The sequence below is a fragment of the Bos taurus genome, chromosome 19, assembly GCF_002263795.3.
Source record: "Bos taurus isolate L1 Dominette 01449 registration number 42190680 breed Hereford chromosome 19, ARS-UCD2.0, whole genome shotgun sequence".
Lineage (NCBI taxonomy): Eukaryota > Metazoa > Chordata > Mammalia > Artiodactyla > Bovidae > Bos > Bos taurus.
Genome location: NC_037346.1, coordinates 58,481,203 through 58,506,022, shown reverse-complemented (window position 1 = coordinate 58,506,022; position 24,820 = coordinate 58,481,203). Strand labels below are relative to the sequence as shown.

The 24,820-nt window shown below is 52.8% G+C and overlaps 1 protein-coding gene across 7 annotated transcripts in view; it reads right to left on the bottom strand.

The window, feature by feature from the left end:
* Positions 1-2,847: 2,847 nt before the first annotated feature.
* Positions 2,848-24,820, bottom strand: part of SLC39A11 (solute carrier family 39 member 11) — a 376,204-nt gene continuing 354,231 nt past the window's right edge. For 5 of the 7 annotated variants that reach the window (XM_059878242.1, XM_059878243.1, XM_024980432.2 and 2 more), the window contains 3 exons: positions 8,968-9,066; positions 6,188-6,346; positions 2,848-4,481 (listed from right to left, as the gene is read on the bottom strand). In XM_059878242.1, the coding sequence (XP_059734225.1) occupies positions 4,403-4,481; positions 6,188-6,346; positions 8,968-9,066 (337 nt within the window). In that variant the 3' untranslated portion in view covers positions 2,848-4,402. 7 annotated transcript variants of the gene reach the window in all.

Sequence of the window (24,820 nt, the reverse complement as noted above, 5' to 3'; positions counted from 1 at the left end):
TGGGGAAGCAGAGAAGGCTGCGCCTCTCAGAAAGGGGCGGTTGTGAAAATAATTGTCTGTCCAGTGAAAGGGCACCTGGAGGCTCCACTGTGCAGGAGACTGTTATTAAGCAGCAAAGACAATCTAGGAGTAACAGTTTCTTTCCCCAGGGACATCGCTGCTTTCTCAACTGATTCAAGAATAAAAGTGGCCATGCTGTCAAAGAAGGCAACAAGGTGTGGGCTCAAGCCCTGGCTGTCCATCATCCATCAGCCTGGCCAGCGCACTCACAGGATGTGATGATCCCTGACTCTGCGCACTGATGACACGCCAGGGACCCCACACGCTGCCTGGCTGCACACTGATTGCTTCAGACCTCTTCCATTATGGAAAAGGCAGAGGTTGCTCTTCACAGAGGCAGGCTCGTATGTCTGGATTTGCAATAAACTTCTTGTCCATCTTATCATCATGGCATCCGATAACATCCTATAACATTGCTTCTGACTGAGGAATTCACTCTACAGTCAAAGAGGGAAGGTGATGGCAGATATCCTTACAATTTGATCCTGTCCTCCAGAATCGGTCATCTATTGTCAACCATTTTGCACCAGGCAGTGTATTAAAAAGTAGAGATCACTTTGCCAACAAAGGTTGGTATAGTCGAAGCTATGGTTTTTCCAGGAGCCAGGTACAGATGTGAGACTTGGCCCATAAAAAGCGCTGAAGAATTGATGCTTTTGAACTGTGGTGTTGGAGAAGACTCTTGAGAGTCCCTTGGACTGCAAGGAGATCAAACCAGTCAAACCTAAAGGAAATCAACCCTGAATATTCATTGGAAGGACTGATGCTGAAGCTGAAGCTCCAACACTTTGGCCACCTGATGCGAAGAGTTGACTCACTGGAGAAGACCCCAATTCTGGGAAAGACTGAAAGCAAAAGAAGAAGGGACTGCAGAGGATGAGATGGTTGGATGGCATCACTGAATCAATGGATATGAATTGGAGCGAACTCTGCGAGATAGTGGAGGACAAAGGAGCCTAGTGAGTTGCAGTTCACAGGGTGGCAAAGAGCTGGACATGACTTAGCAACTGAACACCAACAACAGATTATACAAGATTTGGTTTTATCTTGTGATAAACTTTAGCTGTGAGACAGCATCTAATGAGGCTGAGATATTGTTCTATAAAATGGGTGTTTGTTCAAATGAGTAATCACCATGTGATATCATTTCTCCCACAGCCAGACAAGGCAGGTCTGAAGGAAAAGAGGGAGGCGTACCGCCACCTCCATTCTACTGACTGACTCTTACTCTAGTCAACGCTGGACTCTGCCTGGTTAGAGTGTTTGTGTCCAAGAAAGGAGTGTCCTTCTACTGGGGCAGCTAGTCTCCAGGGAAAAGGGAATAACAAAGTTTAGATTGCCTGAGGGATGGCTCCATTATCCAAGCAGAAAGGTTTTGCTTTTTTTTTTTAAAGAAAAAAAAACAGAAGAATCACAGTGATAAGAGAACAGACTCTGTATGATTTCAATACCTTCAGACCATGAAATTTTTGCATCTTGTTTTATGTCCCTGGATATAGTCCAGTGTCTCCTGGTTTATAGTCTATGGAAACTTGAATAGAGCTTTCACTCTGCTGTTATGTGCTGTGTGCTTAGTTAAAACTGCTCAGTGGTGTCTGACTCTTTTCAACACCATGAACTGTAGCCCGCCAGGCTCCCCTGTCCATGGGATTCTCCAGACAAGAACACTGGAGTGGGTTGCCATTTCCTTCTCCAGGGGATCTTCTCGACCCAGGGATTGAACTCAAGTCTCCCGCATTTCAGGCAGATTCTTTACCGTCTGAGCCACCAGCCCAAATTGTATAAATCTTAATTACGTTCAATTGACTCATAGGACTTTTCGGGTCTACTGTATCCTTCTACTTTTCTGTCTATTCATTCTATTAATTTTTGAGAGTTTGATATTGAAACTCCAACTAAAAATCTTAACTTATCCACTTAGAAAATATTTGTAATATACAGCAGAACGGTATGTAACTTTGTTCTGTATTTTTCAACTCTCCTATAAATGTTATCATAAATTCATAATTTTAAAAATTAAAAAAACAGAGGGAAGTGTATATAGATGTTGAACAGTAAAAGAGTGAGGCTGCAATACAGTTAATTTTTTTATTCTTTTGGCTCTCCACTCTCTGAACTCATTCCAAAAATTGGAAAATCCATTATTATGGGAGTCTTAGTAAGAGGGCAAGACCTGCTAGTTCATGGACACAGGATCCAAACTCTTCCAGCTAGATGACCCTGCTCTGCTCAGAAGTTTGAATGTGAGGTCAGGGCACAAGCAACCGGGATCAGTCTAGAGTTCTTCCCCATGGAGATGCTGGGGGCATCAAGTGGCGGCGTCTGAGTACCGGTCCAGGATCAAGGGGCCATGGCATCCAGGTCAAGCCGTTTCTAAGACATGACTGGGTCACACTCCCAGAGCTCTGGGGCCTCCCAGGTGGCACAATCCGCCTGCCAAGGCAGGAGACCGGTTTCATCCCTGGGTCGGGAAGATCGCCTGGAGAAGGAAATGGCAACCCACTCCCGAGACCTCTAGTTTTCTTGGATCTAGCCCATTTTCAAGTTTGATTCTTCATAGACCCTATGAGCTCCCTGATAACCTTCCATTAAATTCTTTGCCCAAGTAAACTGGAGTTGGACGCTGTTGTCTGCAACCGTGAATCTAGCTAGCCCTTCCCATCTGAGCTCTTTCCTTTGCTGCTCCTGGTGATGGGTAGGGCAGAGGCTAGGACTAACTCTAGTTAGCTCTCATATCATCCACTGGAAAGAGGCAGCTTTGAGAAGGACTGGACACAGCACAGGTCATCCACAACAGTATCCCCTTTATTGGTATTAATCACAGTTATGAGGTCTTGTCCATCAGAAAGAAGTCTGCATTATGTAGAACTCTGTTACAAAGACATAAAAACACCCATATGCCAACCACTAAACCAATGAATCTCTACCAATCAAACTTCTGAACGTGCCTTTAATGTTGATCATCAGTGCTCTGGAAGAAGGTACACAGATACAGCACAGGGCATTCCCAGAACAGTGTGTATCCACCCTTGGAAGCGATGAAACATGTCAACCTGGGGGGGGCCGTGATCACACAACGCCTTAACACCTGGCTCTTGGGTTGCCTGCCTCGTCAGCAGAACCCACTCAAGGTCCCGTGTGCCTTTGACCAGCAAGAACAGCAGGCCTCAGCTACGTTTGAAGTAGACAAGATACGCCACCCCTGCAGGAGAAGCTGTGTGTACAGATTAGGGAGCAGACTGGCTTCAAGTCTCATTCAAATCTCATTCTTTAGGGGTCATTTTAGAATGATGACTTGGCTAAAATTTACTTTAAAGGGGACATGTAAAAAAATACCTCTCGTTATTCTACCCTTCTTCCTGTCTCATCCTGAGTTTTCTGACCAAAATCCAGCAAAACAGCTTAGGAGGTCTGGGTGAGGTTACAAGTTACCAAACAGTCAAAGGAGGAAGACCCAGTGCAGATTCCTAGTCTTGTATTCACTTAGGCGAGCTTCAGTGACGCCCTCCATAAGTAAACGAAGAGGTTGAGTTCTAGCAGTTTGCTGGTGTCCCCAAGGCTCTTAGAAAAATGAAGGCTGTAAGCTTATAAAAACACGTCTGGGGGACTTGGAGACCATGGCAGAATGAGTTGCTCTTGGAATCTAGAGAGAGCTGAGGTCTCTAATCAAAGTGCCTCTCTGTCCTCGGTTCACAGGGCTCACTGTGGATCCACAGTTATCCTGATTCCCTTACCTTCGACAGTGCCAATCTCTGCCTTCAGAAAAAGAAAAAGAAAAGACCAGCTGATTTTCTTCCTTTCGTCTGCGCCTCCTTCCATGCAGCATCCCCTGTCGGGGAGGAAGAGGAAGGTAAGTTCCTCCCTGGGTTGCTTTGTCTATGATGCTCCTGTTCCAGTCTTGATGGACAGAGGATCAGCGATAAAAGAGTGGGAAGGACGGATAAGAGCTGTCTCCTGGCCTTTCTGAGTCAGATGCTTGGGAGACTTCTCTCTTGCTTCTGGAGGTGACCTTGAGGAACTTCCGTTGAGTCTAGCGAGGGCGACTGAAAGTACAAAAGATTTCCCTGATCTGCGTTTCCTTGGTCATCCCACTGAAGAAAGATTCTACGTAGTGGCCAAGCACAAATCTGTAGTTCTGGGCCTGCTTGAAATTCCAAATAAAACCACTATTTCCCTCAAAAGAAATCTAAAAAGTGTCATATTTTAATCAGAGTCAATCAAGGTAATGAGATGAAAAAGGAGAGGAAGGAAAACGTTTGCATGAAGAAAGAGGCTGGTCCTGCCGAAGCCAACGGTGGCCGCCTCCTCGTGCTGCCTTCCCTGGGTCCGGAGCGTCTCGGCACTAGCCCAGACCCACGTCTAATGACATCATCACCACGAAGCCCAGGATGGAGGCCCAGGACGCCAGTTTCCCGTTACCACTAGGAGGGAAGGAAAGGCAGAGAGTGAGCCCTGGATGCCCCGAGGAACAGCGTCCAAGCTGACAGCATCCTCCAGTGTCCAGTTCCAAGAGAAACGCACTACTCCTATTCATAATAATAGTAACAATGATAATATTGACTTGGGAATTAACAGATACGCACTACTATATATACAACAGACAAACAGCAAGGACCTACTGCAGAGCACAGGGAACTATGTTCAACATCTTGTAACAACCTGCAATGAAGAGAATCTGAGGGGCTTCCCCAGAGGTCCAGTGGCTAAGATGCTGTCATCCAGAGCAGGGTGTGCAGGCTCAGTCCTTGGATGGGGAACTAAGATCCCACACAGTACAGGGTACAGCCCCAAATCAAAATAAGTAAAATAAATTTGGTTAAAAAAAACCTTTAAAAAAGAAAAATCCAAAAAAGGATATCTAAATATGTATAAATGAATCACCTTGCTGTACACTTGAAACCAATACAACATTGTAAAGTAACTATACTTCAATTTAAAAAATAGCAATATTGACAAGCGTGCATGCCAAGTTGCTTCAGTCGTGTCTGACTCTTTGCGATCCCGTGGACTGAAGCCCGCCAGGCTCCTCTGTCCATGGAATTCTCCAGGCAAGAACACTGGAGCGGGATGCCATGCCCTCCTCCAGGGGACCTTTCACACCCAAGGATCGAACCTGTGTCTTTTAGTCTCCTGCATGGGCAGGCAGGTTCTTTACCACTGGTGCCACCTGGGAAACCCCCAATCATGACAAGTAACTTTTATTAGGGCTTACCATGGTGGTTCAGATGGTAAAGAACCTGCTTGCAAAGCAGGAGACCTGAGCTTGATCCCTGGGTTGGGAAGATTCCCTGGAGAAGGGCGTGGCAACCCACTCCATTATTCTTGCCTAGAGAATTTCATGGACAGAGGAGCCTGGCGGGCTACAGTCCATGTGGTTGCAAAGAGCTGGACACGACTAAACGACTAACACTACATGTCAGGTAAACTAAATCGTGTAAACTCTGAGGATCAACAGATGAGGTCAGTGCTGTTATCATCCCCATTTTCCCGGTGAGAAAATGGAGGTCCGGAGAAGTAACTTCCTCAAGGTCACCTTGAGGGCTCCGGAATCCATGCTTGAATAGCAAAAAGCAGCAGTGACTTTCTGAAGACACACCTGACCTTGTAAACCTGCCTTAAAATCATTCTGCTAGGAAAAACGGAAGGAAATAAAGGCAGGGATCCCCCTCCTGCCCCCCCAACACCTGGCCTACAGCTGGACAATGAAGACCTGGAGGTGCAGCTGTGGTTAACATTGTAGAGCTCACCTCTCCCTCCTTCCAGCCCCAGTAAAATCTAGAGAGAGAGAAAGACAGAGAGAGACAGAGAAAGAGAGAGAGAAAGACAGAGAGAGACAGAAAGAGAGAGAGAAAGAATATGCAAAACAATATTCTGTGTATTGGGGGTGGAGGGTGGGGCTTGATATCAGGTCGTCCGGCTCTCCATCCACCTGCCTGTTACTCCTCTTTCGGTTTCAAAGAACCCAGTCGAGAGGGTGGAGATGACCTTGGGAAGGGGCCTGAAGAGGTGGAGGTGTAGGAAAGAGGGGCCAAAAAAGGCCGAGCAGATGCGGGGGCGGGGTGGGGGGGGCGGGGGGCGGCGCGGCTGGGAGGGAGACCAGGCCGGGTGGGGGCGGGGCGGCTTTCACCTGATCTGGGCCTCGGGGATGATGTCATCCATAATCACGTAGACCATGGCGCCAGCCGCAAAGGCCAGCGCGTAGGGCAGGATGGGCTCGGCCAGCACCACCGCGAAGGCGCCGAAGACCCCGGCCAGAGGCTCCACCATGCCGCTGAGCTGCCCGTACCTAGGAGAGAACAGACGCGTCCCCTCGGGGAGGCTCGGGCAGACACCCCGCGTGCTCCGCGGGCTGCCTCGGCTCTGCAAAAGGTGTGCATTGTCCTCCACGTCAGATCCTGCATCGCTGGGCAAAACCACCTCATTGTGTGTCGTTTCTATTAACACCACCTCTGTCTGCTTTCCCAACTCCCTATTATTACACAGTCACCGTAGGCACCCCCTCCCAGGTTTATTTTAGAGTTTTAAGTTTCCCACATTGTCTTCTTAAAATAACAGCCTTATTGAGATAGAATTCTCCTACCGAATGGGGCACCCACTGAGTGTGTACAGTTCAGTGGTTTTCAGTGTATTCACGAGGTTAGGCAACAGTTTCCCCACAATCCAATTCCAGACGGTTTTCATTACCCCCAAAACAAACCTCATACCCACTGGCAGCCACTCCCTGTTCCTCCCTACCCTCAGCCCCTGACCACCCCTAATCTACTTTTTGTCTCTAGGGATTTCCCCCCTCTGGATGTTTCCTATAAATGGAGTCAGACAATAGGTGATCCTTTTTACTGGCTTATTTCAAGGCGCATCCCTGTTGTAACAAGTGGACTTCATCCCTTTGATGACTGCATAATATCCCATTGTATGGACACACTGCTGTTACTCCGCCAGCCGTTCTCCAGCTGAGGGCTACATTGTCCTTTGAAGGCTAGAACACTGACAAGGAGGAGTGGCGCAGACACTTCCCAAGGACTTGGGTTGTGCTTGGTGTGTGGGGGGACTCCAGCCACATTGCACCCCCTTCTGAAGGACCCACACCTGCTGACCCCTGCCCACAAGGTGGACCTACCTGGCCGGGTATACAGTGAGGGCCTCTCCCCACAACACCCCCTCCTTGGATTAAGGTGAGATTTTTCCTTTGGAAAACACCCTTTATCTGAGGGTGTCTGGAGGCTGGAATCCCACGAGCTCTATTAAAACAGCAGCCCCCACGAGCCCTGAGAATTCAGTGCCTGGAGATAAGCCTGTACCTGAGCCCCATGGCTGAGCCCCACCAGCAAGAGACACCTGTATAGGCTGAACACCAATACGCAAGGTGCTGGGACATCTTTCCCACTGTTCCTTCCGTGGGCATCTGGCTCCGAGCCTCAGTCCCTTCATCTGTAAAACGGGGGGTGAGCGACAACCTCTCCTCCTGCCCTCCCACTGAGGACAGGCTAGGACTGTGAATTCCCAGCACCCAGTCCCCGCTTGCCCTGACCAGAAACAGATGGAGGGCGTGGGGGAGACACAGCCTGCACCGCAGCATTCTCAAAGGAGCCGCTGCTTCCTGCTCCGTGCTTGCATGCTCTGAGCACCCTCTGCAGCTCTTGAGTGTGTCCAGTTAAACAGAAACTTTCATCTCAGGGTCTGGACACTGACCGCAGGGGCCCTCTTCCCGCCCCTCTGCAGCCCTGGACCTTCTGTATGAGATGACAGTCACGGCTCTCAGGTGCAGGGAACTGACGTTTCAAAAGAATCTCTAGGGTCATCCCGCTGGCCTTCTCTCAAAAGCTCTGTTCCGTCGTCTCCCAGGACAGAGGAAGAGATGATAACGATGGAAATAAAGTGATTGACGTATATGCAAGAATTTGTAAATCATAAGACCCTATAAAATGGAAGCTGCTTTTTAACTGTTGTTAGCAGTCCTGTAAAGCTCTCAGCAAACATTCTAGAGTGGCGACTGCTTTAACCAAGAGGCGTCCTGAGGCTTGGAGCCCTGTGAGCTGAGAGGCAGAAGAAATGGCAGCCTCGGCACCACCGCGTGACGAGCTGATTATCTGACACTCTGGGCCCCCGGGTCCCTCCTCTGAAGCCTGGGGAGGCCCCTTCCAGGTCACTGGGAAGGTAAAAGTTGCAAACAGACTGGAAAGCCCTTTGTTCAGGCACTTGGTTGTGTCTCTTTGTGACCCCGTGGACTGTAGCCCACCAGGCTCCCCTGTCCATGGGACTCTCCAGGCAAGAATACTGGAGTGGGTTGCCATTTCCTCCTCCGGCAGATCTTCCCGACGCAGGGATGGAACCTGCGTCTCCTGCATTGGCAGGTAGGTTCTTTCCCACTGAGCCACCTGGGATTCCCCAGAAAGCCCTTTGGGGATTATGAAAACACTAAGTGTGAGCACCACGGGCTTCACCTGCCCAGATGTTGCTGAGAGAACCCTGATCCTCACCTTGACGAGGGTCATGATGGGCGCTGGTGTGATGGCCCCTGGGGACAGACTGGGGTGAGTGAGCCTACCCAGGGCTTGTGATAGGGCCAGTGGACAGCAGAGCTGCCTAGGGTCTTCCACCAGCAGGGGAGAAAACCCCACCCTAAGTGGGCGTGGCTATCCCTGGAAGGCTTTTGAAAATAGGAAACTCCTATTCAGCCGGAGTCCGGGCTGAAGGTCAAGGGATGAGCCTTGGGGGTACAGGATCTAACCAGATGACCGGTGTTTCTGGAAACTCCAGGTTCGCTTCCGGCCCAGAAGAGGTTAAGCTCCAGGTTCGCTTCCGAGCCGGAAGAGCTTGCTCTTGAAGAGAGAAGCCGGCCGGAGGACTGCCCTGAACTCCACCGCAGACCCGGCCCTGGCCCCTGACGCCGGCATCTGCAGCACTTACCAGAAGGCTCTCCAGGTGGAGAATCCAGCCCCTCGCAAGGGCAGGCTGACGGCGAGGCCCTCCGGGAAGTTCTGGATCCCAATTCCAAGGGCTAAATTCCTGAAAGACCAAGGAGGCGCGTGAAGGGAGGACGTCCAGAGCGGAGCACCCAGGCGGACGGGGGCCCCTGGCCTCTAAGCAACGCCCTCCTGTGGCGTCAGAGGTGCGGGTGGATCCCTGTGACGGGTGAAGGACGGGGAAAGGTTAGAGCGGGAAGAGGAGGGGGACGAGGATCCTCCCCCTTCACACCGTCCCGGGTCCCTGGAGACGCTCTGTGTTGATGGACATTACAGCGCAGCTCGGGGCACAATGGCTGGATGTCAGGAGAGCCCGGGTTCGCCACTTACCCACACAACTCTGCACAAACCACCTCACTTCCACACCTCGGACCCTCATATGGAACACGGAAGGGGTCACGTGGGTTAACGACAACCACCATGCCGGGCTGTCGTACCCAGTGACCTGATTCTGTGCCTCTATGGGAGTGGTCCCTTCCTTTACGGCCTGAAGATGGACAAGTCACATTTTTGTTGAGAAGCCACTTCAGAAACGGGACGAGGAGGTTTGGATGCAGACTGTGACGGGGACACAGATCAGGGGCTGGGCTGGGCTTCCCGGCGGCCTCCGCTCACCAGTCTGCTGCTAACACTGCACTTCTGGGGGCTCTGGGGAGTTCACCGCGACCCTCTGCCCTCCTGCCTGGGCTCTGTGAATTGGTCGTTTGGTTGCAGCCAAGCCTGGAGAGCCTGTTTTGCACCCAGACCAGGCATTGGAGTGGAAGCGAGGGAGAAACAGAAAGAGACAGGACAAAGGTACTCCGTGATCCTCGGGGAAACCCCCAGGCACCCACACACACCACGAGCCCTCATTCCGCAGGCAGCAAACCAGTGCAGGAAGCTGGACGTCCACTGCAGAGGATGGAACGGCACAACCGGAGGGAAACCAGGTCAGGCTGAGTGCAACGGGAAGGCAGCCTTAGGGTACCTCCCCAGACGAGACTACCCTGGCTGGACAGGTCCGCAGGGCAGCCCTTCCACCAGGGCTCATCTGATCACTGAAGGTCTGCAGGGTTTGAGATGTGGGTGCCACTTGGCAAGCAGTGCTGGAACGTGGCCCGAGGGAGTCGTGGATGGACTGGATGAAAAAGGGAAATGCCACCATCCCTTGGCTTTGGTCAGTTGGCTCATGTCTATCTGCCTTGCTGCCAATGGGGGTCTGGCCATCAGCTCTGGACAGCGGCCAGAGAGTGCCTTCAACCAGCAGCCGGCTGCACCCTGTCCTCCTTGCCCACTCAGCCACCCAGGTGGCGCAGCGGTGAAGAATCTACCGGCTGATGCAGGAGACACAGGAGACGTGGGTTCGATCCCTGGGTCGGGAAGATCCCCCAGAGAAGGAAATGGCAACCCCCTCCAGTTTCCTTGCCTGGAAAATTCCATGGACAGAGGAGCCTGGCAGACTGCAGTTTCTGGGGTTGGACACGACTGAGCGACTGAGCACGCAAATGCATACAACAAGGTTTTTTTCAATGAGGAAGGTCAAGGTGCCTGTCCAGGTCTTACACCCCTTGTCAGAGGGCACTCTGTGGCTGGCTCGTGGTCCCAGGCCATCATCTGTCCCCCTCGTCCACAGGCAGGCACAGGACTCACCCCAGACCTAGCCAGGGAGGGAGTGGCCGCCCCATGTCGCCAGTGAGTCAGACGTGGGGCTCCATCTGTTCAAAGTCCTCCCCATGACTTGGGACTGACTGCAGCCAGCAGTCAGGCGGGCAGGCTGTGGAACCTCCTCCTCTACACCCTGCCTGGGAGCCACCATCCTGATAAGCGGCACAGAAACCCCATTCTTCTACGCCTGGCCAGCCGTATTCCCGGAGCCCTGCCCTGTCTCCGGCATGGGACTGCCAGCCCAACCAGGTACCGCACCCTTGGGATCGTGCTAGCACCGTGGAATCGTTCCTGAGTGCAGCTGGGCTCCTTCAGCCACAGCAAGGGCTGGACCACAGCAGCTCTGCCTTCCCCACCTTTGTATCCATTCCTTCTTAACCTGGCCACCCTCTGCACACACACGCTGGGGCATCAGGTTCCCATGGACGCTGTGTCCTGGGCATCTGTGGGGGTGACCCAATGGAAAGGCTCAGTTCCCTCCACACTCTCTCTTCTGCTTCTCCACTTGCATCAGTTCAGGAATTAACTGCCCCTGCACCAGGGGGAGATTCTGAAAAATGATGGGGTCAGGCGCTGGGACTGTAGACTTGAGGAATGTGCCAACAGTGTTGAGAGCCACTGGCCTAAGAAGTCATCAAAAGGGAAGCTGACGGCGAAGACAGTGGCCACACCCACCTCCATCTCAGGAGCCCCTGCCCTGCTGGGAGCCGAGGACACCAGGGGCCACTTGCAGCCGCGTCCGATGGCCTGCAGACTGGGGTGGGTGCCAGAGGGGATCCTGGGAAACAGCAGGAGCATCACAGGGGAGGGCCACTGAGGACAGAGGATGCGTCGACAGAAATGACGGGGGGGCTTCCCTGGGGCTCAGTGGTGAAGAGCCGCCCGCCAATGCCAGGGACACTGGTCCGATCTCCCGTCAGGGAACATCCCACATGCTGTGGGACAGCTAAGCCCGTGCGCCACAACTACTGAGCCCGTGCATAGAAACTACTGAGCCCGTGCACCCTAGAAACTGTGCTCTGAAACAAGAGAGTGTTAGTCGCTCAGTCGTGTTCAACTCTTTGCAGTCCCTGGACCGTAGCCCGCCAGGCTCCTCTGTCCATGGGGTTCTCCATGCAAGAATGCAGGAGCGGGTTGCCACTTCCTCCTCCAGGGGATCTTCCTGACCCAGGGATCGAACCTGTGTCTCCTGCATTGCAAGCGGATTCTTTACCATCTGAGCCACCAGGGAAGCCCAGAGATGCAACAAGAGAAGCCAGCGCGATAAGACCTTGCACCACGACAAGAGAAAAGGCGGCACAGCAGTGAAGACCCAACACAGGCAAGAATAAAAGTGGCAGAGGGTCGTGGCCACCGTGTGTCCAGGTGCGAAGGAGAGCCGGGAAGCTGGGGCTCAGGGAGTCGGGGCTCCCCGCTCAGAGCTGACTGAGGAGCGGCAGGGACCGGACACCGTGAAAGTGTCCACAGCCCGGTGATCTTTCTGACCTCGCACCAATTCCTTCTCCAGCTCGCGCTCCTCACACTTCCAGATTCTGTGACCTCCGGGTCAGAGCCAAGGCTGGAGATAGCGGTTGGCAACCAGTGGGGATCCGCTTTTCAAGAGTGACTCCAGAATCCAGCACTGGGCTCCAGCCACTCTCGAGAGCTCACACACACACTAATCAGGGAGATGTCAGGAAGGGCCCCACATCTTACAGGAGTTTACAATCTAATGGAGGATGAAGAGACCCGTTTACAAATGACTCCAGGACAGCAGCTGGCCAAAGGCCATGAGAGAAGCAGAAAGCCCACGGAGAGAAATTATTCTGGCCAAGAAAGAGATTCTGGGACTCCTTCCTGGAGAAGGTGACATTCAAAGTGGACTTTGAAGGATGAGGAGCCTTTCAGTAGCTAGAGAGAGATGGAAGGTGCTTTTCCATCAGGAAGAATGGACAGTGTAAGCAACGGTGTGAGATTTTAGGGCGGGGTGGTCCAGGCCTACTGTCTCTGCTGCTGCTGCTGCTAAGTCGCTTAAGTCGTGTCCGACTCTGTGCGACCCCATAGACGTCAGCCTACCAGGCTCCTGCATCCCTGGGATTCTCCAGGCAAGAACACTGGAGAGGGTTGCTATTTCCTTCTCCAGTGCATGAAAGGAAAAGTGAAAGTGAAGTCGCTCAGTCACGTCTGACTCTTAGCGACCCCATGGACTGCAGCCTACCAGGCTCCTCTGTCCATGGGATTTTCCAGGCGAGTACTGGAGTGGGGTGCCCCCACCCCAATTTAAAGCCACAGGGCACAAAGAAGAGCAGAAAACGCTCTGGAGTCAAGGCCCATCTCTCCTTGGCATCATCTTCTAAGACTCCTCCCTGTGCAACTAAGCTTGCTGGCTTTTCAGGACAAATGCCTCAGCTCTGCCCCAGTGGTCTCCCCAAGGGCCAAGCCTGAGGTTCCATCCCAGGGTCTCCCCCCATCTCTGGAGGCTGACCCCTGTGCTGAATGAGAGGGTTCCCTTAAAATCCATGCCTTAGCCGTCTCCACTCAAACCTTTCACTTAAGAATGTTCCCTGGTAGTCCTTTGGTTAAGACTCTGAGTGCTTCCACTGCGGAGGGCGCCAGTTTGATCCCTGGTCAGGGAACTAAAATCCTGCTTGCCATGTGGCCAAAAAAACAAAAGCTTCTGGCCTTGAGCTTGGGGAAAGCTCTCGGCAAGTGTCGGCAGCAGCACAGACCCCATTGCAACAACCTGCGGCTGAAACCAGCTTGTCTGTCGTTACCACGCCTGTTGGAGGGAGACTAAGGTCCTCTGGCTAGAATAAAACCGACGATAATCATCCCTGCCCATTTATGGCGTGTTACTAAATGTCGGGCGTGGTTGGAAGCATTTTGCGTGTAGCGACACGCTCCGTACTCACAACTACCTCTTAAGTGTTTTCTACCATCATCACTCCATTTCACAGATGGGGAAACTGATGCACAAGGGGGTCAGGTGACATGTCCCCAGGGTGACCCAGCTGGGAAGTGACAGAGGGGACCTGCAACCACTGCTCCACATGCCTCGCGTCTTTGGGCCTCAGGCAGACCCATCAGAGCATCCTGGAGAGAGACAGTTATCTGGGCTCCAGGCCCCAGCAGAGGAGGAGGTGCTGCCGTGCCTCCTGGACCAGTGAGCTGAGGCTCTGGCTCGCTCTGGCAGTGAGGGAGTGAAGGCCTGATGGGGGTGATGTTAACCAGAGATTTCCAGGTAGGGGGGTCAGAACGTTCCACCTATGGCTGGCTTCTCCTCGACCTGCTGCTCTGGACACTGGGGACCAGTTCCTTGCTGTGATCAGAGACCTTCAGGTAGGGGGGTCAGAACATCCCCCCTACAGCAGGCTTCTCCTTGACCTGCGGCTCTGGACACTGGGGACCAGTTCCTTGCTGTGATCGCCCATCTGGGGCACTGCAGGACATCCAGTGGCATCCCTGGCCTCTACTCACCAGATTCCAACAGCCTCCCTTCAGTTGGGACAACCAGGAACATCTGCAGATGCTGCAAAACATCCCCTGTTGAGAACCACGGACCAGAGTGAGCAAGCTTAGGTGAACTTGCTTTCTCCACAAACACCTGAATGCCTGAAACTGCCAGACTGAACAAGAAAACCGCCTGACCACGTGCATCGTGTTTGAGATTTGCCAGGCTCAGTGGAGTGGACTCTTCTAGGAACATTAGCTGCAGCAAGACAGATCCCTGGGATTCAGGGTAAAAGCAACACCTGAGAACCACCGGGGCCCTGATTCCTTCTTCCAGAGGCAGTAACTTCAGAACTGCAGCACTGCATGATTCTGGGGGCACGCTGTGTTCTCAGTGAATAGCGCCCCCTGGAGTTGTGCAGTGGGATATTCCTGCTTGAACCCCAGCACAGACTATGCTCAGTGTAGGGGTTACTTTGGCTTCCCTGGTGGCTCGGTGGTAAAGAATCCACCCGCCAGTGCAGGAGACACGGGTTCAATCCCTGGGTGGGGAAGATCCCCTGGAGAAGGAAATGGCAATCCGCTCCAGTATTCTTGCCCGGAGAATCCCATGGAGGGAGGTGCCTCGTGGGCTGCAGTCCATGGGGTCATGAAGAGTCAGACACGACTTAGCGACTGAACAACAAAGAGGTTATTTCTGCGGTTGCAGGCGAGGCCTCCTGGGGAAATGGTGGAGAGAGTCACGGGTTTCTCTGAAAACTGGCAAGTGAGCCTCCTTGCAGCCCACAGACCGGCTCTTCGGGCTATGTTCTCTGGCCGGCTGATTATGAAAGGAGACCGGCATATTCCTGACAAGCCCTGCTGCACCTCGGCTTTCAGATCCTCCCAGGAGTGATGAGCGTGTGTGTTCTTGTGTGGCAGGCCCTTACACACGGTGGCGATTGTTATCATCCTGCTGTGAAAGGCCCGATTGTTCAGGCGAGGCAGTGACATCACCGGCTTCCCACTCGGGCTGCTTGTTGAGGTGTTTGATGAGCCTGCAGGTGGGAAGGGGCTGGGTGCTCCCCGCAGGGCTGCCCGGCCCTACCTGCTTGGTGGAGCTGGCTTAGCACGCAAGGGATCTTCCCCCACCCCTTGTTTCTCTTCTGGGAGGCTTACGGCCACGGGCTGGAGCGATGAGATGACCCATCGGTTCCCTTCAAGTCGGCCGCCCTCCCTGAAGAGGGCTGGGAGGAGCCCCAGGAAGTCAAGCCACAAGGCAGGGTGGTGTCAGAGGGTGGTTCAGGCCACCTCTGCACACCTCTCCGTGTCAGAAGACAGAGGAGCCTACAGCTGGCTAGGTGAGCTCTACTCCCCGAGAGATGCCTCGGGGACCTTGACCAGCTAAGTCTCCCAGCACGCAAGTCAAACGTATGCACAGGACCAGCGTGAGGCTGCCTTGCTGTTGCTCTTTAGTTGCCAAATCGTGTCTGACTCTTCTGTGACCCGCATGGACTGTATCCCACCAGGCTCCTCTGTCCATGGCATTTTCCAGGCAAGGATACTTGAGTGGGTTGCCATTTCCTTCTCCAGGGGATCTTCCTGACCCAGGGATCGAACCCACATCTCTTGCTTGGCAGGTGGATTCTTTACAGCTGAGCCACCACCAGGGAAGCCCCAAAGTTGGTGTGACTCACTTTGTCACAGGGGTTTGGCATCTCTGAGATGTGCCTGCTGGTATAGAAACCAAACACTCCCATCAAGCCAGGCTCAACGTTTTAGAGAAGGGCTTGGGACTAAAACATTTCGTTTTTTTTTTCAGCACACAAAATACCACTGCAAACCGCTCTAACCTTTTCCAGCATTTTGGCACCTTCTTCTAAAGGACTTCTTTTTTAAAGTGCCTATTTATAAGCATCTACGATTTCTTTCACTCAGGAGGTATAAGTTCATTTTCTGTCCTGTAGACGTAGGAACCAAGGCCCAGAAAGGGTGAGGGGGAAACCTGAGAACACAGCCGGGGTCCCGTAGCTGGGGAGCCGGCACTGGATCCCAGGCCCTCTCCCCCCACCCTCTATCTCTTGGGAGACACAGGAAATGTGGCCAGTGGCCCGGGGGGACCCCCACCATCTCGCCCTGGTGAACAGCTCAGCGTCCTGACTGGGCTCCCTGTGTGTCCTGTGCCCCCAGAGTCCGTTCTTGGCACATCCGCCATGTCCGCCTGCCATGCTTCTCTGCTCAGAGCATCCCTGGGCAGCACACGGCCCTCGGAGGCAGAGTCCAGGTCCTCCCCGCAGCCCCCAAGACCCACGAGCCCCTGCCCTCCCTTCCACTCCGGCCTCCTCATCCACGGCTCCTCACCCGGCTCCTTCCCCTCCAGCATCCCACCTCCTTTCTCATCCTCAAACGTGCCTGTCTACTCCCGCCTCAAGGCATTTCTACTGGAACCTTCTTTCTCAGGTATCCGTGGCTCATTTCTTCACCTTTTAAAAGACTGAGCCAGAAACTTCCCTGGCCATGACTTTATTATGTCTTTTTTTTTCTTGTATTCTCATTCTCGTCAATTAGTTTCAGTTGCCAGGACTGATTCCATACAATGGTTGTAGGAGATGGCCTGAGACCACTTGGTCCCGCTCCATTTTGGTATGTCCTTTCTACTTAAAAAAAAAAATGCTGGGGATACTCCCATGTGCCTTTAACGCTGTTTTTTTTAACTGGACAGCAGCTCCTACCTTCTATATAATCTACTTATTTTTTATGTCAATTGTTCATTTTTTTACCTCCCAAAGCTCCAGTACTTTGACCACCTGATGCGAAGAGCCGACACTTTGGAAAAGACCCCGATGATGGGGGTCGACAGAGGATGAGATGGTTGGATGGCATCACTGACTCAATGGACATGAGTTTGAGCAAACTCTGGGAGACAGTAAAGGACAGGGAAGCCTGGTGTGCTGCAGTCCATGGGATCGCAGAGAGTCGGACACGACTGAGTGACTGAACCACATCTGACCTGGCATCAGAACAAGCTGAGAATCCTTGTCTGTCCCCAAGAATAGAAGAGTGCCAGGCGCACACTGATGAGGCAGACCTGCGCACAGACGCGGGCCTGTGAGTTCTAGCGAAACCTGAGGTCTGGTCGGCTCCCAGCTGCAGGCAGTCAGTAGCCAGCATGTCACGACTTCCTGGCCCCGATGTCTCCAGCTGTACAATAAGGAGGCTACCCGGGTGCCCCCAGGAGCTCTTTCCCAGAGCCCCGAGCTTTGTGGCTCCCACACAACGACGGCATTGTGGGTTGTCCAGATTTCGGGGGCTGCGGAAACAGGCCCCCGCCTTGGCCAAAGCTCACTTTCCTGTTGGCACACATCTGGAAAGCTCCAACCCCACACCATTGCGTTGCGCACATCTGGACAGCATAAACCGATCACCCCGAGAGGAAACTCCAAAAGAGCGGCTCAGCCAAAGCTGGAGCACAGGCCAAACGAGAGAGAGAGAGAGAGAGAGAGAGGTGGGGCGGGGGTGCGGGGCTGAAAGGCTCCTTTCTTTTCCAGCCGCACGAGGATCTCCCGGGCACGATCTTTGGAGCTGAATGCTCTGCGGCTGAATAACAGACGCTCTCAATAGCCTTCGAGGGCAGCCGCTGTCCCAGGGCCCTCTCCACCTGGCTCCTGGCCAGCGCGAAACTTAAAGAGCAGGGATTTTACCTCCCTAGCCCCTTGTTTAGACTGAGCTGTACCTTCACTTATCCTTGGGGCACGTGGACCAAGTTCAAAGCTGAACACCACCTGCTCCTCCTCCCCCTTCAGGGAGTGTGATTGAACCTCGCGCCTAGTGCAAACTGAACAGGGAGCTTTGAGCTCTAGTGGGAAACTGCTGGCTGTCTGCACGGAGTGAGAATGTGTGTGTCCCTTGGTCCTGCATCCCTCCATGTCCAGGAAGAGATTCAGTTCAGTTCAGTCACTCAGTCGTGTTCGACTCTTTGCGACCCCATGAACCACAGCACGCCAGGCCTCCCTGTCCATCACCAACTCCCGAAGTCCACCCAAACTCATGTCCATTGAGTCAGTGATGCCATCTAACCATCTCATCCTCTGTTGTCCCCTTCTCCTCCTGCCTTCAATCTTTTGCAATATCTGGGTCTTTTCAAATGAGTCAGCTCTTCACATCAGGTGGCAAAAATATTGGAATTTCAGCTTCAACATCAGACACTCAGGACTGATCTCCTTTAGGATGGACTGGTTGGATCTCCTTGCACTCCAAGGGACTCTCAAGAGTCTTCTCCAACACCACAGTTCAAATGCATCAATTTTTCTGTGCTCAGCTCTCTTTATAGTCCAACTCTCACATGCATACATGACCACTGGAAAAACCATAGCCTTGACTAGATGGACCTTTGTTTACAAAGTAATGTCTCTGCTTTTTGATATGCTGTCTAGGTTGGTCTGTGAGTACATAGTCAGTCCAACACCCGGCCTGGGCTTCCTTAACCCAGGGAGGGTTGATATTCCTTTGCAAATGAAAGGAGTTTCGGGGGGCTTAGAGCGTCCTGCTAGCTCCTCAGCCAGCAGAGATGAGCGGTGCAGGGAGGGGATGGGCAGGCAGAGGAAACTTGGCTCTACACATTTGTTAGCTTCAGGTCCAGTGAGGTCAAGGGCTTGACGGCCAGGACAACCTGGGACATGGGAAGACTCAGGTTGGCAACAGGGAGCCTCTGGGCCAGTGTCCTGTGAATAGGAGGAGACAGCTGCAGACCTGTGGCCTCTAGTGGGTGGCTTCTTCACTTTTCACCGTGTTTCCAGAGTCCATCCGCGTTATATCGCGTGCCAGGGCTTCATTCCTTTTCGTGGCTAAGTCAGCATCCTACTGCGTGGATCCACCGCATTTTGTGTATCCGTTTATTCACAGATCGAGATGTGGATGGCTTCTGCCTTTCGGCCATTGTGAACAGCGCTGGGTGTACAAGTTTTCATGGGGACACCTGTCTTGGTCATTTGGGGCAGAAAATAGGAGTGGAATTGCCGAGCCACGTGTTCAGGATGTGGTGCTTCTCTGAGGATAGCTGGGGGCTGTGACGTAACATGATTAGAAGGGTGACTCTGAGTGTTCACGATGCTGGTGTGGGTAGAGAAGCGGAGGGAGGCAAGAGTTGGGGATGCCGGGTCAGGAGAGGTCAAACGAGGGTGGCGGGGGAGGAGAGGAGCCACAGGGCCCATCCTCCTCACTCTGCCGTCCCCTCCTGCTCATCCATCACTGCTGTGGACCGTCCACCTCAAGCGAGACAGAACCCTTTCCCCCCGAAGCTGAACAGAGCAGGATGCTGTGGTCCTCGCCCCCCATGTCCCCCACCTGCCTTCTGTCTGTGGACAAACTTTAGCCAAAGAAGCTTAATCTCAGAAGCGAGAACATGCAGGAATAAAGGAAAACAGTCAAATCAAATAAGACTAAATAATAATAATAATGTAGTCAATGAGTTAGTTCCTTCTCAAGGACTGTAGATAATATTCTAAGCCATATTTCTGGAATATGAGTTGTCTTATAGATACTGAAACCCCACCACCAGGTGGAAGAAGTTAACTACATGATGAGCAGACTGTAGGCACAGTGTAAGCTGCCACAGTCCCAAGAACTGGCCTCAAGGAAACAGGAACAAACCAACTCTAAAACCGGCCCTGAAGTTTACAACTGTACCTAAAACAATCAAGATGAGGCTGGTCAGACCACCGATGACCAATTTCAAAGTGACCGTCAGAGCAGACTGTGCTGTTTCTGCATGTGGCCCCCTCCCTCCGTCTGTAAAATTTCTTGCTCCCTGATTGTTGATTGTCGGCGTGGGGAGGGAGGGGGAGTCAGCCTTTGGACAGGTGTCCACAACCACCCCCACCCGCAACATCCAAACTGAAGCAAACTTTCCTTCCATCAACGTTGCTTCTTTAATGGCGTTTAAACAGCGAGCAGCCAGACCCCACTTCTGGCTACAAAACCACAGAAGGGCCAGTAGGAGAGCCTGGTGTAGGCGAGACAGGTGTGTCAAGCTGATTTTGAACTTCTTCCTAACTGGGCTCTAAGAAACTCACTGGCTCCCCCAAAGTTTTACACAGTGTTTTTGTTTGTTTGTTTGTTGGCTATGTCCTGTGGCTCGCGGGATCTCAGTTCCCCAGCCAAGGGCGGAACCCGGGTCACAGCAGTGAAAGCGCCGAGTCCCAACCACTGGACCAGCAGAGAACTCCCTACGCAGTGTTTTTTTAAAGCTAAGGGTCCCCATTACTATGTCTGAGGGAACCTCCGTGTCCAGACCATTACCTGCAACTTGGCCACGAGGCGATTTCCACCCTGAGGAAGCTGTTTATTCAGTGGAGTCTCAGCTATCTCCTTATCAACCCCCTTATTTATATAACTGCTTGACTTATGAGTCAATCTCCAGCACATGGTGAAAGTTCAAATCCGAACAAGGTAAGACCTACAGCTTGACCTTGAGGCACCTGTTTCTTTAAAACAAGAGCAGAAAGTCGGCGACACAAGACAAAATGAACTTGGTCCACTGGCGCCTAACCACTCCGGGGGGACCAGCCTCTGAGAGAGACCTCCTGCCTGGAGTCTTTACAAGAGTTGTTTCTTTTCCTGCTCTAGAGTCCAGGATGGTGCGGGCACTCGACCCTCAGACGGAAAACACATCACGTGGTCAGCTATCTTCTCAAGAAGGCTCTGCTTCCTGCAAAATCTTCAGGGGGAGCGGGGCTCCCTCCTACTTGCCACATTCACCCCAGCAACTGTGTTTGGCAGAAGACCCATCGGCTCTTTCCAGGTAGCTAGCTCTCTGTAGGTCCTGGGTGGAAGGACAGCTGGGCGGCTGGATGGATCGAGCAGACACTCCTGAGACTTTGCTGGTGGTCCAGTGGTGAGGAATCCACCTGCCAATTCAGGGGACTCGGGTTTGATGCCTGGTCCAGGAACTAAGGCCCCGCATGCCAAGGGGCAACTGAGCCCGTGATCTGCAACTAAGGAGCCCGCATACTGCAGCTCCTGAAGCCTGCCTGCCCTGGAGCCTGGGCTCTGCAGCAGAAGTCACAGCGACGAGAGGCCCATACACCACAATGAGAGAGCAGCCCCCTGCTCACCACAACTGGAGAAAGCCCGAGCGCAGCAGCGAAGACCCAGTGCGGCCAGAAATAAGTAAATAACAATAATGAAGAGGACAGACACTCGGACGGAAGAGAGGCGAAAGCTATCCAATGCCGTGATGGCTCTGGGTTTGCTCCTGCATTTCCTTGAGGCTGATGCGATGTGATGTGATGTGGAGGGCAGAACTGGGTCAGCAGAGGATGTCACACCTCGTGCTTGGCCTATAAAAGCTTCTACTGAGAAGCAAAGGGATGACCCAGTAGAAAACCCATTTACAAACACGGAGCCAGGAAACCAAATCACGGTCATCAGGGAGCCCAGAGTCTCAGTGACACCAGTTGCTTCCATCTCCCTGGGGAGGACCGAGCCCCAGGCCTCCTCTCTGAGGTCTGGCAGCTTGGGGGCCCTTCCCCAGGCTTAAGGCAAGGGAGTTGTCTTGCCTTTTCAACCCTGCACACCAGATCGCAGCTGGCAGAGGGGCCCTTTAAGTCCCTGGGTCATGCCATCCAAGAGCTTAAGGCGGTTTCCCAATCAAGCTTTCAAGGGCAAATATTTGCCATGACTCACAAGAAAGGTTTCTCTGCTCTCGCGTTGGCCCCCGAGGAGCCATGGGGTTAATTTCTGTTAACGGCTTGGGATTATCCACAGGCTACAACAGAAGCTGGGTTCACCAGGCTCCCTGGACGGCTGATGAGTCAGAGGCTGGGCTCCTGGACTCACTCAGTCTGGGGAAGCCTCTGGGGTCCCCGCAGCTGAGGTCACCAGAACATTCACGGCACCACTTCCTGGAGCAATCAATGATGCAGGTGTCTGGCTCGTGGGCCGGACGGACAATTTATGAGCAAAGTAACACATCATAAGAGGGAGGCAGGAAATGCTAAGAAGCCAGCCAGCCAGGACAGAGGACCATTCTCTCTAACCAGGGAGGCCGATGGAGCTGCCATGCTGGGTTGGGACGAAGCGGCACAGCCCGTCCCGGCATCAGTGGCCGGGGATAACTCGGGCCGCTCCTCCACACCCTTGAGGCTGCCGTCAGCCTGGGCTGCTGCAGTCTGCGTGCCCTGTGGCTTGACTGTTTCAGCACACGGGTGGTCCCAGGCCACTGAGGGTCCTGGGGATGCATCAGGCTCACGCGTGACTGCCATGTCATCCTGTGGCCTCTGATTCCAGCTGACCCAACTGAGGATGGGCCCAGTGCTGAGCAGGAAAAGGATCTGTGAATCTTCACTGAGCAGATGATTCATTTTTTAATAATTCTATTTAGTTAGTTACTGAGTCTTTTTGGCTGTGCTGGGTTTTCACTGCTGTGTGGGCTTTTCTCTAGTTGCAGTGCGCCTGAGGTGGAATCAGGCTGCAGAAAGCTGGGGGTCACTGGAGCCACCAGAAGCTGGAGGGGACCCGGAAGGATGCTCCCCAGGAGGGCTCAGAGGGAGGGCGGCCCTGCCAGCACCTTGTCCCCAACTTCCGGCCTCCAGAACCGTGAGAGGATCCACCTCGGTTGCCTTAAGCCACCCGCTTTGCGGTAATTAGTTAGGGCGGCCTCGGGAACTAATCCAGGGGTGGGGGGGCATCCGCAACACCTGGATGCCAGGTGGGGTGAAGCAGCCCCAGGTGTGGGGCAGAGCGCCTGCCAGGAGACAGATAATCATTAAGAGAAGAGAAAAGCATATGTAATTATCACTTGGAAGGGCTCAGCAGGAAACAGGTTGCTGGCGGATCAAGAGGAAATGGGGGCGGGGGCGGGCTGGGGGGGTTGCGGCTGAGGGCCCGGGGTGGGAAGGAGCCGCAGAGCTGAGGTCTGCACTGCGGTCCTCACCCCACCCTGACTCGCCTCTGCCCCGAGTTGCTTCTCCCTTCAACCTTCCCCCATCCTCTTCCTCCACCGACGGCGGGTGATCTTTCTAAAGCACAATCGCAGTCGCCATTTCAAAGGTGCCTGCCAGGAGGGTGCAAGGTGGCAGACATGAATTCTCAACCTACAGACCAGAGACCAGGGGCTGGGGGGTTAAGTGACATTTGGACGTTTAAACCGAGTCCAGACTCCAAACCCTATTTCCCTTTCCCCTAGAGGGTTAGCTGCATGGACACCTGCTCACCGTGCTCATTTTATTCCAAAACCTCCAGGGGTGGCCCACCACTTGACAAAGAAAAACATTCTCTAGGGGAACGATGAAGCAGGCGATTGGGATTAACATACACACACTGCTTATATAAACTAGATAACCAACAAGGATCCACTGTATAGTACAGGGAACTACAGTCAGTATTCTGTAATAACCTATAAGGGAAAAGAATATATGTCTATAAGGAAAGGAAAGGGAAGTTGCTCAGTCGTGTCCGACTCTTTGCGACCCCATGGACTGTAGCCTACCAGGCTCCTCCGTCCATGGGATTTTCCAGGCAAGAGTACTGGAGTGGGTTGCCATTGCCTTCTCCAGTGGATCTTCCTGACCCAGGTATTGAACCCCGGTCTCCTGCATTGTAGGCAGATGCTTTACCATCTGAGCCACCCATATATATAAACTAACACAATATTGTTAAATCAACTGTACTACAATAAAGAAAAAAACCAAACCCTTCTGCTCCTCAATGGAACACTCAGTTCCCCTAGCTCTCATTTCCGTATAAATCTCCTAATTCACAGCCAGACCCCATCAGGAGCCTTCCAATTTACCCAGAGAGAAGATCTACTCACTCTTTTTAGCGCCTTCATGAACCTATATTTATTATACATAAACATCATTATAATATGTGCGCATGCTAAGTTGCTTCAGTTGTATCCGACTCTTTGTGACCCCATGGACTGAAGCCTGCCAGGCTCCTCTGTCCACGGTATTCTCCAGGCAAGAATACCAGAGTGGGTTGCCATGCCCTCCTCCAGGGGATCTTCCCGACCCAGGGATTGAACCTCAGTCCCTTTCATCTCCTGCATTAGCAGGCGGGTTCTTTACCACGAGCGCCCCCTGGGAAGACCCACTATAGATACTTGTGTTATATTGTCATTGTCCACATTTTTGAGCCCTGCTGTGGGTTCTCCCTGTGGTAGATGCTTTGTATATATTATCAACTCGTTACTACAACCACCTTGTGAGAAATATTCTAGCATCTGCTTTTTGCACAGGAACTTAGGACCGTGGCCTTGGGTGATGGCGTCTGAACCCCATGCTTTCAGCTACGCTGTGCACATAGCATTCTTGTTTCTTTTCTGCTAATAAAATCAATTTTCACGTGGCCTTTCATGGTTTTGCAAAATACTTTTGTGTATGTCATCTGACTGCAAAAACTCCCACTCCTAGATGAAGGCATCTCTCTTCCATATCTGCTCCCCATAAAGATCAGGATGCGGTTGGAAGCAGGGGGCCAGGCAGAGGTTTTGACCCACCCATAATTTCCATCAGTTGCCCACTGCCATCAAACCATCTCAAAGAAGCCAGAAAACTCCCAAGTGTCCAGAACAATGAGCTCGCTGTACTGCAGGGTAAATCCCTGGATCAGGTCACCACGGCTGTGCTGTTCGTCTCAGAAACACTGAGTCAACCGGGGATGTGTTCCCGGCGGGGACCACGCCCCGGAGAGCCGACCCCCTCACTCCATGATCCTGGGGCCCAGAAAACAGTCTTCTGTCTGAC